This window comes from Scomber scombrus, chromosome 5 (assembly GCF_963691925.1).
Source record: "Scomber scombrus chromosome 5, fScoSco1.1, whole genome shotgun sequence".
NCBI classification, from domain to species: Eukaryota; Metazoa; Chordata; class Actinopteri; order Scombriformes; family Scombridae; genus Scomber; species Scomber scombrus.
Window position 1 is genome coordinate 10,749,205 of NC_084974.1, and position 14,835 is coordinate 10,764,039.

The following is a 14,835-nucleotide window of genomic DNA, read 5'->3' on the forward strand; positions in this document are numbered from 1 at the left end:
TCATCTGCCTCTCCCCCGCCCGACCAACTGGTCCTAGGTTGAAGTGTTGATGTAAGGAGCAGCAGATGTTAGGGGTATGTTTAGTAAAGCAAGACATGATTGAAGGACAGTTGGAAGGGGTGGAAACGGCAATGTTGCCATCTACCAACAGTAATTCATACAGTGTCATTCCTCAGCACCCATTATGTTAATGGGTGGATGGATTTGTTCAATGTGCGCAATTCCATTGCAAATGAGTGCAACACTTGTTATTTAAATGAGCCCCTACAGGTTTTGTCCAAGCATTGTTGCCTCTCCACTAAGGTTAGGTAACCAGTCTGACACAGAGGACTGATGAAGAGAGCTAGATACCAGGTCTGGAGCTGAGGAATCCAGCTAGAAAAAAGTTTTATATTAAGGTTTCTCCACTAATTAACCCCATCACTGAACCTCCTTGGGGAAAGGTCCATGTGGGACTAGCACAGTTGCCGTACCTCAAGTCTTTTGAACAATATCTCCCATTGCTCAGGAGGTCATGTTGTTCTTTTTCACCTTTCATAAGAAGCCTTTTTTATGTTTCCTTCATACAGGCCATCCCACAGTTTTCACATACGCATTTGCATATCCATAGATCCGTGTGATTGGTGTCCTGCGTGCTCTGCAGGTTCAAATCCAGCCTTTCACATCATGAATATTCATGTCTCCTTGTCTGTGTATGGGACCTACAGACTTGTTTCTCTTAGAAACATGGTCCCGATGCTGTAGGAGACTTTCCTCATAGAGGCTGGGGGAGCAGAGCGAGAGCTGGTCAGTGATGCATGGCTGTGAGATGTCCCCGCCTCCAGGAAGTAACACGTTCCCGGGATCTCTTTGGGAAAATTCTCTGGGAGCTCAAGTCGTGAACGAGGGACAAACGAAAAAGAGCGGTCATCTTTCAGCAACCTGTTGTGAGGAGAAGAGAAGAGACGTCATGAAAGAATAATCACTCATGATAATTAGAATAACATTTTCTGCTTTGGGTGTTCATGTATATATGTGGAGAGTATGTGTGTCTTTTAAGCTTAAAAATATGAAAAAGAAAGACTTAAAACCAGGAAACTAAGAAATTAAGAAAAAATAGAGTATGTGTATGAATGTATGTTTGTATATGACGTGCAGTTACTTACTGGTAAGTTGTAGGACTAACATTGATACATCTTGGATGGCTCCCTGATTCAAACTTGCTGGCAAGTGTCACGTTGTTCCCAAACAGGCAATAACGTGGCATTTTAACCCCAACCACACCTGCCAGCACCGAGCCTGTGTGGATGCCTATTCTTAGCTGAAGGAGGTAAGAAGGAAGAAGTTGGAAGGATTGTAGAGGAAAAAGGAGTAGAGGCAGAGAGAGAGAAATCAGTTCAAATAGTGTGTCATACTGTATATTCCTTAATAATTCACATGCCCACACGTGGCCTAAAAATGGAAGTTCTGCACCTGATACTGTGTCTTCTTTGAAGTCTGTGTCTACGATGCTTTTCCCTTCCTTTTTATTCCTTTACACAGTTAATGTATGGAGCTTGTCACTAAAGTCTGATCTAGTGCTAAAATGATCAAGTCAATTAATCAACTAGTTGATCAACAGAAAAGCAATTGGAAACCTTGTTGATAATTATTAAAATGATCAAAGTCACTTATCAAGAAGAAAATGTAAAGATCTTAGCTGATTCCAGCATCTCGAACGTGAGGATTTGATGCATTTCTCTGTCTTATATGATACAAAACTGAATATTTCTGGGTTTTCAGCTGTTGGTTGGATAAAACAAGCAATTTGAATATGTCATGGGCAAGTTTCACATTATCAGGCTGACCAATGTTGACAATTGTTATACACAAAGAAATGCATTAACAAAGGAAGGGAAGAAAAAGACTGCAAGCCAGTAAACACATACGTAACCAAAGCATGATTTAAAATATTCAATCCAAATGTACAAATGTTTTATGAGGAGGGAAATGCATTTAACAAGTGTATTAGACTTAAATAACTGCTTTGTTCAAATTCATTCATGTGCTGCCCATTCTGCGAATCAAAGCCCATCTTGTTTTGAACAAGAAGTGCTGTGTGCACATTCATCCGCTGAATGGGAATTGTACTGTAACAATCGCACTGCCATATTAGCTGTTATTATCTAATCTGAGTTTCTTTGGCAGCGGACTTATAGATGGATGAAAATCTTAAAATAGCAAGAGAGAGAGAGAGAGGGAAATGAATTAAGAAAAATAATTGCTGCCATCTCCTCTTTCCTGATAGATGACAGATATAGGGCAGCAACATGGTGCTCATAATATAATCTGGTTAAAGTATGAATCTATAAATGGCTGGAGGCAATGTGAAAGCTAACCAGGCGTCATTCCCAGTTTGACCATTTCACTTCATGTCCTCTCCACAAAATTATTGATTTCATCCTCTTGGTAACACACATACAGTACACACACACACACATAAGCCGGTGGAACCCAGTAGATTTCTAATGATCTACTCTGAGCATCTCCTCACTTTGGTAACCAACGCCACTGTGTGCATGCCAGCACACTGCAAGGTAGTCATGGCAACAACAGGCGATGGGGGTAGTGAGGTAAAAAGACCACAGACAGACAGAAAGACATAAAGAAAGACAATGGAGAGAGAGAAATAACCCTATAATTAGATGGCAAAACCTTGAAAGCGCAGGAGGAGAGATAAAGAAAACAAGAGAGACAGAAAGCAAGAGAAAAAAGGGTTGGCATGTGCACTGGAGTGACCTATTTTTCAGCTAAACTGCGCACAGATGGCCATACACTTTTCTGTCTGTCTCTACAACAGACAACCGTACACACACACACACACACACACACACACACACACACACACACACACACACACACACACACACACACACACACACACACACACACACACACACACACACACACACACGCAAACAAATCTCCATCCAGCGCCCACTCTCGTCTTTATTTCTTAGTCTCAAAACACAGACACAGAAACACTCATGCACTCCTGCCCTCTGTTTCAATATGAGTCAGCATCCACAGCCCATGGCCCTCAGTGAACCAATGAGCAAATGGCGCAGCAGCACACGCAACCAATCACAATCTACCCTCTGGCCAAGCTAACAGAATGATACAGAAATGGAGACAGAGAGAGGAAAGACATGTTATGGAGTCAATGTTGTTTCATAAACTATAGCTGTTGTAAACAAAGCATAAGATTCATACAAACAATGGTACATTTTAAATCAAACTATTGCTTTGTGGATGTTCACACTCTTGTGTCACATTCTTAACTCACAGCTACTCCATTGATAATGAATGACAATTAAACATTTAATCCACTACCAATGATGTAATTATAGTTTGTTATTTATTGAGCAACCTCCTGCCCACAAACCCAGTTTTCTGTGATTCCTTCATATCAGCATGCAAGGAAAATGGCGATTTCAAATTGGTTGTAAATATGAAAGAGAAAATATTTTGTGTTAGTGACGTGACATTTTTCCAAGTATTTTCACTAATTGTACCTTTTAATTAGCCCAATGAAGCACTGAGTAAAATGTGTTGCTCTTATCAGTGTTAATAAAAGACACATGATCATATATTATATGGGTTGAGTGTGTGGACACTACAACAAAACACTTTCTTTCCGACAAAATGTTGTGGATGTATTTAATCCTGTGGCGACAACTTTTTGCCAAAACAACAACGATTATTTCTGAATCCAGAATTTTCAGATACCGTTGATGTGATGTATGTTTTGGTAGAAATAAGCCTACATAAACACGGAGAAACAACTAAATTCATTCGAGTCAGTTGTTTTGATAGTAACACTCTCATGTGAATATAAGAAGTGAGCACTTGTGTGTTCGCACTTAGAGTAGATATCATTACTCCTACAATGTTTATGGTTAGAAAACTGTGGGAGTTTAGGTATAATTCATATTAGCAATGATGAGATAAGCCCTCCCTGGTATCTACACCCACTCACCTACTCATACACCACACATACACACGAGCACACACACTATGAAACGCTACAGGCCTGAACATAAAGCATCAATATAGTGTAGATTAAATGTTCTTAGGTTTACGATATGTCATTGTTGCTATATGTCTTCCCCTGTTTTATATTTCTCTCTATGTCTCTGCATTGCTCTCACCATCTCGTTCTCACTAACCCTTTTTCTCCCTCATAGCTCTCATACTAGTTTGCATAACAGTGCAACATTGGCTGGAGTTGAGTGCACTTACTGAACAGCATTTATCAAGCTGAAGTGTTGAATATCTCAATAACTCCCTTTTTATACCAACATGAGGGGAACAGAGATAAGAAAGAGGACAGCATAACTGAGGGAGCAAAAAAAAGAAACACAGAAGAGCAAAAAAAAAAAAAGAATAAGAACAGAGAGAAAAGGCAACTTAAGAGGAAAATGAAAGGCGTAAGATAGAGAAAAGCGCAGTGGAGAGAGATAGAGACAGAGGGAAAGAGAGGAGGGGGCAGGGAAAGACAGAGGGGAAGAGGAAAGAGAGAGAGAGAGAGAGGGAGAGAGAGAGAGAGAGGGAAGAGAGAGAGAGAGAGAGAGAGAGAGAGAGAGAGAGAGAGAGAGAGAGAGAGAGAGAGAGAGAGAGAGAGAGAGAGGAGAGGAAGAGCATGAGAGCAGGCCAAAAATGCTTGGCAAGGCCTTTCTATTTTGAGATAAATGGACAATGTTAGGAGCACAGCAGTACACAGAACAGTGTCCTGTTCGGCAGCTATGTCTTTGCTTCCCCGTCATACATACACGTTGAGTTTCTATCTGTGTCGTCCTCTATATTTACAAACAGGTCAAAAAACACAATGTTAAAAAGTGTTTGCAAGCAATAAAAAAGGATAAAGCTGCCATTATTCCTTATTGTCCAAAAAAAAAGTTAGTCTCTCAGTACTTTCTGACTTTTCAGCACTCACTTCCAAGCCCTTTTGCCACTACTGAATAAGTAAAACAGGTTGCGAAGAAATAGTTTAAGTTAAATAAGAAGGCTAAAGTATTTCCCTCTCCAAGCACTTTCGCATTTTAGCAAACATTATTCAATCAATAGTAAATAGGGGGATCGGGCTGGGGACTATTTTCAGGCACGGATTAATACACATTTGCTGCTCTAGTAAATATTTACGGGAGTAGGACAGTGTGTGCAGGATTGACTCGAAATAAAGTACAGTGGCTATGTTCATGATAATAAAGGAACATGTTACTCGGCTCAACAGTGTAGCTGACTGATGTGTTTTAATTGATTTTTGAGTGGTGGCACTATGACACAGAGGAAAAAGCTACATCAGTAATTTGTAATACAGACAATGTTAGTGACTGTTGGATGATAAATATATAAAATATCACTTATCTTATCCTGTAATGTGACTTCATTTAATTAAGAAAAAAATCTATCCTAAACAAACATTTTTATCAACTTCTTGCTCATGCTACATTTGTAGGTCCTGCTTCACTGATGATCTGTGACAAACCACAAAAAGGTCAGCAGACAAAAATAGAAGTAAAATGCAACTTACTGTGGGTAATGACTTTGACTCATACTCATGATATTGCAAGTAGGCACCCTGGCCCACAAAGCTACCAAGGCAGTCTAAGAGTGATGACGGACCTTGACAGAGACTGGACTGAGGATAGACATAAATAAATCATATCCTGTGTTCCCTTTTCATTCTACTGATTTAATAAGAGATGTCTAAACTCAATTCCCTCAGTTATGTTTCTTCCCTTCCCTTCCAGCAGGGCTAGCCCTATAAACGTGTCTTTCTCTGACTGACTGAACAATGAAGTTAAACCAATGGTCAGCCAACAAGTTTAGCAGATTTTTCATTGGCTGTTGCTCTTTCAATATGATTCAGTGTGTACAGTTTTCTACATCTTCAGGGGGGAATTGAAATTGAAGTTAATTTATTGTTACATGACTTAAAACTCTAGTAATAAACTCTGGTAATTTCAGTGAAACGACTTGAAATTGGCTTGTAAAGATAAGCTGTGGCCGAATTAGTTTCCTTAAACTCCAGTCATAAACTCTGGTGATTTCTGGGACTGCATTAACTTAAATGGCATAGTGACAATTAACTACCATAAACACACAAACAATGGCCATAGCCTTTATTCCCTCAACTGCAGAGGGTACCAGGCCTTTATTACAACATTTCAGAAGTATTAGCATATCGAATAATTAATAAACTCTACCATTTACTATTACTGAGTGTCATTTGCTTCATTATAAGCTCTCTCTCCCTCAAATAAAACACCTGGTTACATACTGTAACAGTGCAACATAGAGCAGAGTAGGAGAGAAAACCACTCTCCATGCACTGAGAGGCATGAGGGAGAGCACATATAAGTACCCCAAATAACAATCACTCTGACAAAACACTGAATACAGAGTGAGTCTTTCTAGAAAAATGAGACATCAGCAGATAGAAACAGATGGTAAATGGTAATGGACTGCATTTATAAAGTGCGGACATGGAGTTAACGCCTTAAACCTTCACGTTGATACCTGATAAACATTCAAATGTTTTCATTTTTGCAACAAGTCACTGCACTTTTAACACTTGCAGAATCTCTACTGCAGATGATACAAAGGAAACTCCTCCAGTAGTTTAAGTGTTTAAATGTCACATAACAAACATGCAAAAAGTTATTACTGTTTATTTTATCAATTAATTGTTTGTGAAATGTTAAAATACATACTGAAAAAAATGCCATTTCTTAGTACATACAATGATATCTTTGATTTGCCAGTTGTGTCTGAAGATATTGAATTAACTGTTATGTATGACTAAAACAATAATCTATGAATAAAATAGTTGCTGATTAGTTTTCTGTCTATCGACTTACTGATTAATCAACTAATCATTGTAGCTCTACATGATGGTCATAATATACAAAAAACAAATAATGAACTTCACATATTTAATACTTCTGAGAAGTCAAGAAAAATACAGAACATAAAGCGAAGGAAAGAATAAACCATATGAGAGAAAAATAGTTCCTGCAAAAGTGTCAATGAAGTAACCATTATAATATATTGAATATACTGCAAGCACTTGCACACATGCCCTACACAAACATAAATACAAACAGCTGACCATCCAATCACATCTGAATGCAAAACTTTTTTTTAAAAATGGATAAAGAGAGGAAAAATGAAAAGAGGACAGTATTAAGAACATTGAACACTAATGAAGCAGAAAGGAAGGGAGAGATGAAGAGAGAGACTAACAGTTAGACAACACACACAAACACACATACACTCAAGATACATAAAGTACATAAATAGAACAAAACATCACATAAGTACACCCACACGGCACACACAGGCACATATAGCCATCTCCCATTATAAAAACAAGTGCATCTACTGCACATTAAGGAACACGACCCGCATGGCACATTCAGGAGGAGAGTGTGTATAGAATATGTATTTTAAAGAAATGAAATGAGGTAGATAAAAAGGCATTCAGTAGAAAAATAGAATGGAATAAATATAAATATGCACAGGGAAGTAAAGTTGTGGCGGTAACAGAAGAGGAAAAGCATAAAAGGATGAAAAAACTAAACATACACTGTGAACAAGTCAAGCAGCCACATAATCCAAATGTGTTACAGCGGTGCCATCATGCAAAAGGGAAGGACTGGAATAAAAAACTACAGTATAAGGGAAGCTAAACATGGACAAATTAGTAAACAAATGGGGCATCTTTAATAACTAATTTTCATGAATTAGGTTCTTGTCTGCATGCTAGAAGCAGACAAGTGTTACAAATATAAGGATCAGAATTTTTAGGGCAGATTTTAGGGCTGAACTATAATTGGAGAGCAGTTTGTGTGTTTGTTTGGAAATGATTACTTTGATTGTTGTGTTTCCATTAGCAACTCCCTCATAGTTCACAATGTGATTACGCATGTAAAGCATAACCCTTCCATGCATGGTGTCCAGATTCCTCATGGGTACTTGGTGAAGGATCTCAATACTCTGATTTCTGAGATCTTCCCTGTCCTCCAGAATGGATGTGATGACAAAGACAACCTTGTCAAAGGCACTGTACACTCTCTGAACAAGGATATCAGAGCCATCAATGCCATATGTTTGGCTGTGTTCCCTGGAGAGGAGAGAGCCTAATTTCAGCTGACTCAGTTCTGGAAGACAATCACAAGGATGCACTGCCTGTCAAGTTCCTAAACTCATTGACACTCTCTGGAGCGCCAGAGCATGAAATGAAAATGAAAGTAGGAGCACCAATCATGCTGCTTAGGAACCTGCAAGCAGGTCGTGACCAGACTCTCAAAAATGGCACCGGGATGGAGGTGGTGCAGATGATGGACAAAGTAATTGAGTGTGAGATTGCAATAGGGACAAACAGGAGTCAAAGGGTCTTCTTACCAAGGATTCCTCACCATAACAAAAATGAGGAGCTTCCCTTCACCTTTGTGAGATTTTCTCAGTTACCATCAACAAAGGTCAGGAACATGAAAAAGGGTTTTTGTTCGCTCACAACCAGCTCTACACTCCCTTATCCAGAGAAAAAAAAGGCACCAGTGTGAAAGTTCTTATTGAAGGAAATGAGGAGGGAATAACATAGTATGTAAGGAGCTCTATATATCTATGTATCTAAAATATATATCACAGAACTACCAACCCCAATCAGCCTTACTTCAGGACACTTGCGTGGTGGAGAATGAAATAAAACTCACCTTGATAGGTTTTCCATCGGGTGTCAGCACTTCTTCAGAAAGTTCCATCATCTTCAGAGCCATGTGTGCAATTGGCTTTGCATGACTATCAACCTTCTTGTGAAGTCCTCCCGCCACACAGTAGGCATCACCTATTGTCTCGATCTGTGCATGAAATGGAAATACAGAGAGGAAAGGCAGAAGCTGAAATTTATCAGTACATAAGTGTTACTACATACAGATGCATTAAATCACAGAGGCATTCAACAACTCAGCCTCTCCACTAAATAGTAGGACTTAAAATCACTCCTTAATTGTAGAAACTACCTGCCTGTTCCTCTCTTTTGGCCTTCATCATTCACAATAAAGCCACTTACTGCACTTTACACTGCTTTTGTTCGAATAAAACGAACAAGCATTCCCACAAATCCTTGACACCAGCTTGAATCCATCACCACAATTTGGATTACATCATTACTTATATGTCGTCAACAGTACTTACCATCCTGAAGTTCACTGAAAGCCACCAAAATGCCAAACTTCAACCTTGTATTGTCAAGGTTGAAGTATTGTCATAAAGGCCAAAATCTTAATTAATGTTTTTACAGCAGCAATTTTACAGTTACAATTACTATCAAAGAAAAGAAAAGAAAGAGGTAGATTGTGTATTTTATTTAAAATCTACCTTGAACAATATTAACAACAATGTTTAATCTAGTGCACCACAGTTAGCTCAAAGATAATTTACATCTGCAAACTGGCAACACAATGAAATTCATTAACATTAAGATAGTAAACCTTGACAACGCTATTTTGGCCGTGAAGCCAGCTCATTTCTTGTCCCTGTCTGCCAGATATTGCAAGAGTATCAAGTCTTCCCTTGTTTCAGTATTACTCCCCAAAGCCAAAATTCTAAATGAGCACATGTGAATAAAGCAAACAGGGAGTGCCACCTCCATGGATGTGTTGCCATATTTCCAGTGGAGGGAGTGAGGGGGCTTCTGTTGGTGTCATGATAGTTGACACAGCCGTTGTGATGAAAAAAGAGAGTTCACAAGAAGTGAAAAAGAAGTGAGAAGTAGAGTAAAAAAAAAAAAGAAAAGGAAAACGAAGAGACAAACTGCTTTCATTTAGGCCTTCCACCAGCAAGTCATTTAGACAGTAACCATGACAATGCGACATATGGGTGCCTCAATCTCCTCACCATCTCCTCCTGTTTCTTTTTACACACACTCTTCCTCTCCTAACACACACATATGCGCTCACTCTCTCTGCTTTCCTCTCGTATATCATATCTCTTCTTTCTCCTTCCCAAACATCTGATGAGTGACATTTCTTACGCATACAGGAAAAGGATGTTTTAATGAGAAAGTGGCAAATATATGCTGTTGTCCCAGGTTGACTACGGTTATGAGATGCAAAGGAAAGATGATGATGAAAGACAAAAGAGTAAAGATCAAGAAAAAAGACAGATGATGACAGAAAGACAGGATGGAAAGACAGCAGACAACAGTGATGACTGTGCCATGGCCCAAAGCCCCTCTCTCAGATGGACAATATTGACACATCTTTGTCAAGCTCCCACAGACAAGCCATTAATCAGTTACTTTTTCCACAACACATGCACATTCACACACATGACAGCACACACATGCACACACACTCTATATCCTGTACGCACAGGCAGTGGCACACCCTAAAGATTTCCTAGAAATGGAGGATTTTAACTTCCTGGGAAACTAATACTTCCTGAAAAACACCATCATTGTGACCTCATTCTGCACATGGGGGAAAATAAACCTGTCTACTGACCTTGTAAACATCCAGAATCCCACACTGGTAGTCGAAGCGCGTGTACAACTCATTCAGCATGGAGATGACCTGCATGGGCGTGCACTGGGCGCACACAGCAGTAAAGCCCACAATGTCTGAGAACAGCATGGTGACGTCATCAAATTTGCGAGCAGGCACTGGCTGACCCTGCCACAGTTTTTGGGCCACATCACCCGGAAATATGGAATAAAGGAGATCGACAGTTCTCCTCTTTTCCTCTTCCAGTGCCTGGTGAGTCCGCTCTAATGTGGCCTGGGAGAGGAAGGGGACAGAGAGAAAAAGAGGGAGATTAAGCAATTTTGTTGTGGATGCTTTGCTTTGATGAAGACACTGATGATGTACCGATGCTGGGATGTGGGAGTACTGCACCAATCTGCATATGCTTTATTTTTGTCATTGGGCGGGCTTCTCTACGCCAAGTCTGTCTGATCCAGTGCTATACCATTGTTGAAGCAGAAAAGTCGACTGAAACGCAACTATTTATAACAGTGGCCTGGGGGGATTAGTAGCAGTGAGAGAATGATGCGGTGAGCAGATGCATAGGATTGGGTCAAGACTGTGACTTGCTCGTGGCCACTTTGAAAGCAAATTATGAGAGCAAGTCCCAGGAGCAACATTCTTCGAGCTAGTGTGGATTTAAAAGAGGCAACAGTGAGATTGAACTTGTCAGTACAGCTGATGTAACAGTGTTGCTTCAGTAAGATGTGTCATAAATGATAGGAAATCAACTCCGCAAAACATAGACTTACTAAACACGCTTACTAAACATTGCTGATAAATGTTGCTATTTCAAGACACTGCTTGCATTAAACATAAATATATTACCTTTAGTTTGTCCATTCTCTTCTTGAGGCCATCCTGAGCCTTGGCCTGCTCCCCCACCAGGATAACGTCCCGCGTAGCATCATGGATGGGGATATCTGACAGGTGAAGGCCTCTGCCCATCAGCTCCTCCAACTTATCAACACGTGGTGAGCCAAGAAACATCAGAGAGCATGACTCAGGCACATGGATCATCTGACCCTTTAACTCCATGACCTGGAAGAAAGAGAAATTCAATTGGAGTGAAGAGGTGAATTAGGACATGAATGAAGTATTTCTCAGTAAGGCTCATTATTTCTTGTTTTTAAATGTGCTAAATAAATGGACTTGACTTGATTTACTGCAGATAAACCCTGTAGTGCTTCTACTCTGGTGACTGTCTGCTATGTAATTTCCCTCTATGTGAAAATCAATGTAAAATGGTGAATCAAGAATGAAACATTTTCTCATTGATTCTGAATGACAGAAAACCTGATGTCTTGATGTTTTTAAATATCTAATTATTTGCCACTACACAACTAGCTGTCTGGAAACATCACAAGTTATTTCACATTTGGTTGTTTGCTGGTGAAAATGAATTACCAACAGTAATACAACAGCAATAATACAAGATACATAATCACTTGCTGTTAACAATACTCAGGGGATGACAGATGGCTTTTCTTTTTCTAACCCTCGTGTTTTGTTGAGATTGGCTTTACGTCTTTATTGCTTGGCATCACACTGCTGTACATGTAACAACAATAACAATAATAATAATAATAATAATAATAATAATAATAATAATAATAATTGCAACTTCTCTCTATAGAGAAATAAAGTTATTACACTAAATATTTCATTTTGCATATGTTATATGTGATATTTATGAACAAATTCATATTTCTTTTGTTTGACAAAAAAGTAATTCACAGACAAAGAAATGTACAGTATGATATCCCATGTACTGATGCTACCCATATTAGATCAACTGCTATAAAACCCCAATAATTTACATCAAGACAGACTCATTTGAGATTTGGGAGAGATAGTTCAACATTAACATGTTGTACTTAAACATGTTTTACAGCTGTGGTCTCAACCAGAAGTAATGTGTAAATACATACTGTGTATATGCAAACACAATATTGTACATACAACACAGATGATGATTACAACTGCAGATTACTGGGATTAAGTTGAAACTGTGGTTTTCGTTTAGGCAAAGCCAGCCTTGATGTATAATGCATGCTGACCTGTATGGAAAAAAGCTTTTAAAAGCAGGGTAAACTGGTGGCCTGGTTATTTGAAAGACAATCCTGTCATCATCTTAATATCATAGATTTGACTCTCCAACATCAGCCAGAGTCCATACAAATGTCTATGAACCAAGTGTGTGTAGCACAAATTAAGCAGCATCATTGTCAGTTAAATACAGATAGGTCTCTTATAAAATGTGATCATATTGAATAAACACTAACATGGTAGATTATGCATAAATATGTGCAGTATTATTGCTGACTGTATCTGCAATATCTTTTACTAGCTTGCTCAAGTATTTTTGATTGTATTTGATGACAAATATTGTGTAGGGCCTGCTGGACATCCTCAATACAGGTGTGTTGAGCATAAACAAAGCAGACCCCATCATATTCCTTGCAGATATAGAAGAGAGAGGTTGAAATGGACACAGGCTGCAGATTACCCAAGGAGATGTTGAGGAAAGACTTTACTGCCTTTTTGAATATGATTCTCAACTGTTTCACGGTGCTAACAACCTCTGCTAGAGGCCCTGAGGATTAGCCGCTTTCTCCTTCTCCCTCTGCAACATTTCTCTCTCTTCTTATTTCAGCCCATGCATGTTTATTCCTATTCCTTACTTTCTCCATTCAGTCTCTTCATCCTCACCTGTTTTTCATTCCTGACTGTCTTTCAGTCTCCCCCTCTCTATGCTCTTCTTCTTTCTGTCTCTTCCGTTCCCTGTCTCTCTCTCTTTCTCCATAGTGTCAGATAGATTATTCCGCCAGTGAGCACACTGCAGCCCTGTTTTATTTATAGCACAAGGCCCTCCTAGGTCTGCATAATACATACAGTCTACATCCACACACACACACACATTCATCCACACACACAGAGTATTTCTCTACACACAAACACAGAGTACATCCAACAGGGAGACACACATACTGTTTCCTTCCTCAGAAACACCAACATGCACAAACATGCAAACATATATGCACATATGCAGCATACAAATGACATGGTCAGAGTTCAAAACAAACACACCCCTCCTCTGAAACATAACTCTGTGTGATCCAATTAGTGTGAACAACTGATTGATTCTGCATACATACAAATCAAAAACACACATTTGTGCAGTAATTTAGCAGACATGGTTTTTGTACAGTAAATGCACATTCACCTTCTGTATGCCTAACATCTGCATATGCTGCCACATAAATACAGAAATAGTCATGATGTCATATGGGAGTTTAGGAAACATTAATGTGTGCACACCCACTCAAACATGCACATGTACACTCTCAACTGCATAAACACACACATACACATTTATAGACATATGTCAGCACTGGTAGAACGTGAGCTGCTGTTTCCTGAGGTTGTGTCTGGCTGAGGCGGAGGGCCTACATGCCTGACATACTAACAGCCATCTCCATGGAGACTGTAAAATCAGGAAAGCCAGATACAAAATGAATAACGTACTCTAATACTGCTTGTACAAATGTACTATTCTGCCTTATCTGTCTCTATTGTTTAAATCCCTTTCTGTGTCTATGTCTGTCTCTCTTATATACTGTATATCACATCATTGCTCTTAGTGATGATATTGCATTCATCTAAGTAAGAGTGTTGAGATCTGGAAAAACAGCACCATCGCTGCAACAAAGTCCAACAGGACAATACATTATACTTTCACAATTAGCCTTTGTTTCACCATTTTCACAGATCTCAGCAATTAACCTGGTGAGAATAAATTCATTTTTTAAGAGCAATGATGGATAAAGCTACAAAAAATAAGACCCAAGTTGTCATAAATGAGAATTATCCTTTACATTTACACTCATTACAAAGGCGGAAATGGAGAGATGCTTCTTGTCAGTATCCTTGCATGTTCATTGACACCTGCTGGACATTTTGTGTGTTGCAACCATGTGCTTTTGTTTGTTTTGGGTAATGACTCCGCCCTCACCTGTCATGCTTCCATGTGGTCATTGTCGGCCATTTTGTGCTCACCTGTACTCCGTTAACTCCTAATGATTAGGCCTACTTATTCTGTGCTCTGTCAGCCCCAGTTTGTCAGATTGTCCCAGTCTTTTGTTCTGAGCACATCTACCGTTGTTACCTGCTTTTCCTGTCTGCCAACCTGCTTTGTTGTTTGTTTGTACTCTGCCTGTGAACCTGGTTTTTGGATTTTGCCTGCCGCTTTGGATTATCTGCCTGTTTGGACTGCTTATTTGGACCT

General features: G+C 39.3%; 1 protein-coding gene across 1 annotated transcript in view; it reads right to left on the minus strand.

Moving 5' to 3' along the window:
* Positions 1–701: 701 nt before the first annotated feature.
* Positions 702–14,835, minus strand: part of gucy1a2 (guanylate cyclase 1, soluble, alpha 2) — a 41,738-nt gene continuing 27,604 nt past the window's right edge. Inside the window, exons 5-9 of the mRNA XM_062419273.1 lie at positions 11,376–11,588; positions 10,530–10,802; positions 8,739–8,882; positions 1,146–1,300; positions 702–921 (exon numbers count right to left, since the gene is read on the minus strand). Of these exons, the coding sequence (XP_062275257.1) occupies positions 702–921; positions 1,146–1,300; positions 8,739–8,882; positions 10,530–10,802; positions 11,376–11,588 (1,005 nt within the window). The remainder of the gene's footprint in view (positions 922–1,145; positions 1,301–8,738; positions 8,883–10,529; positions 10,803–11,375; positions 11,589–14,835) is intronic.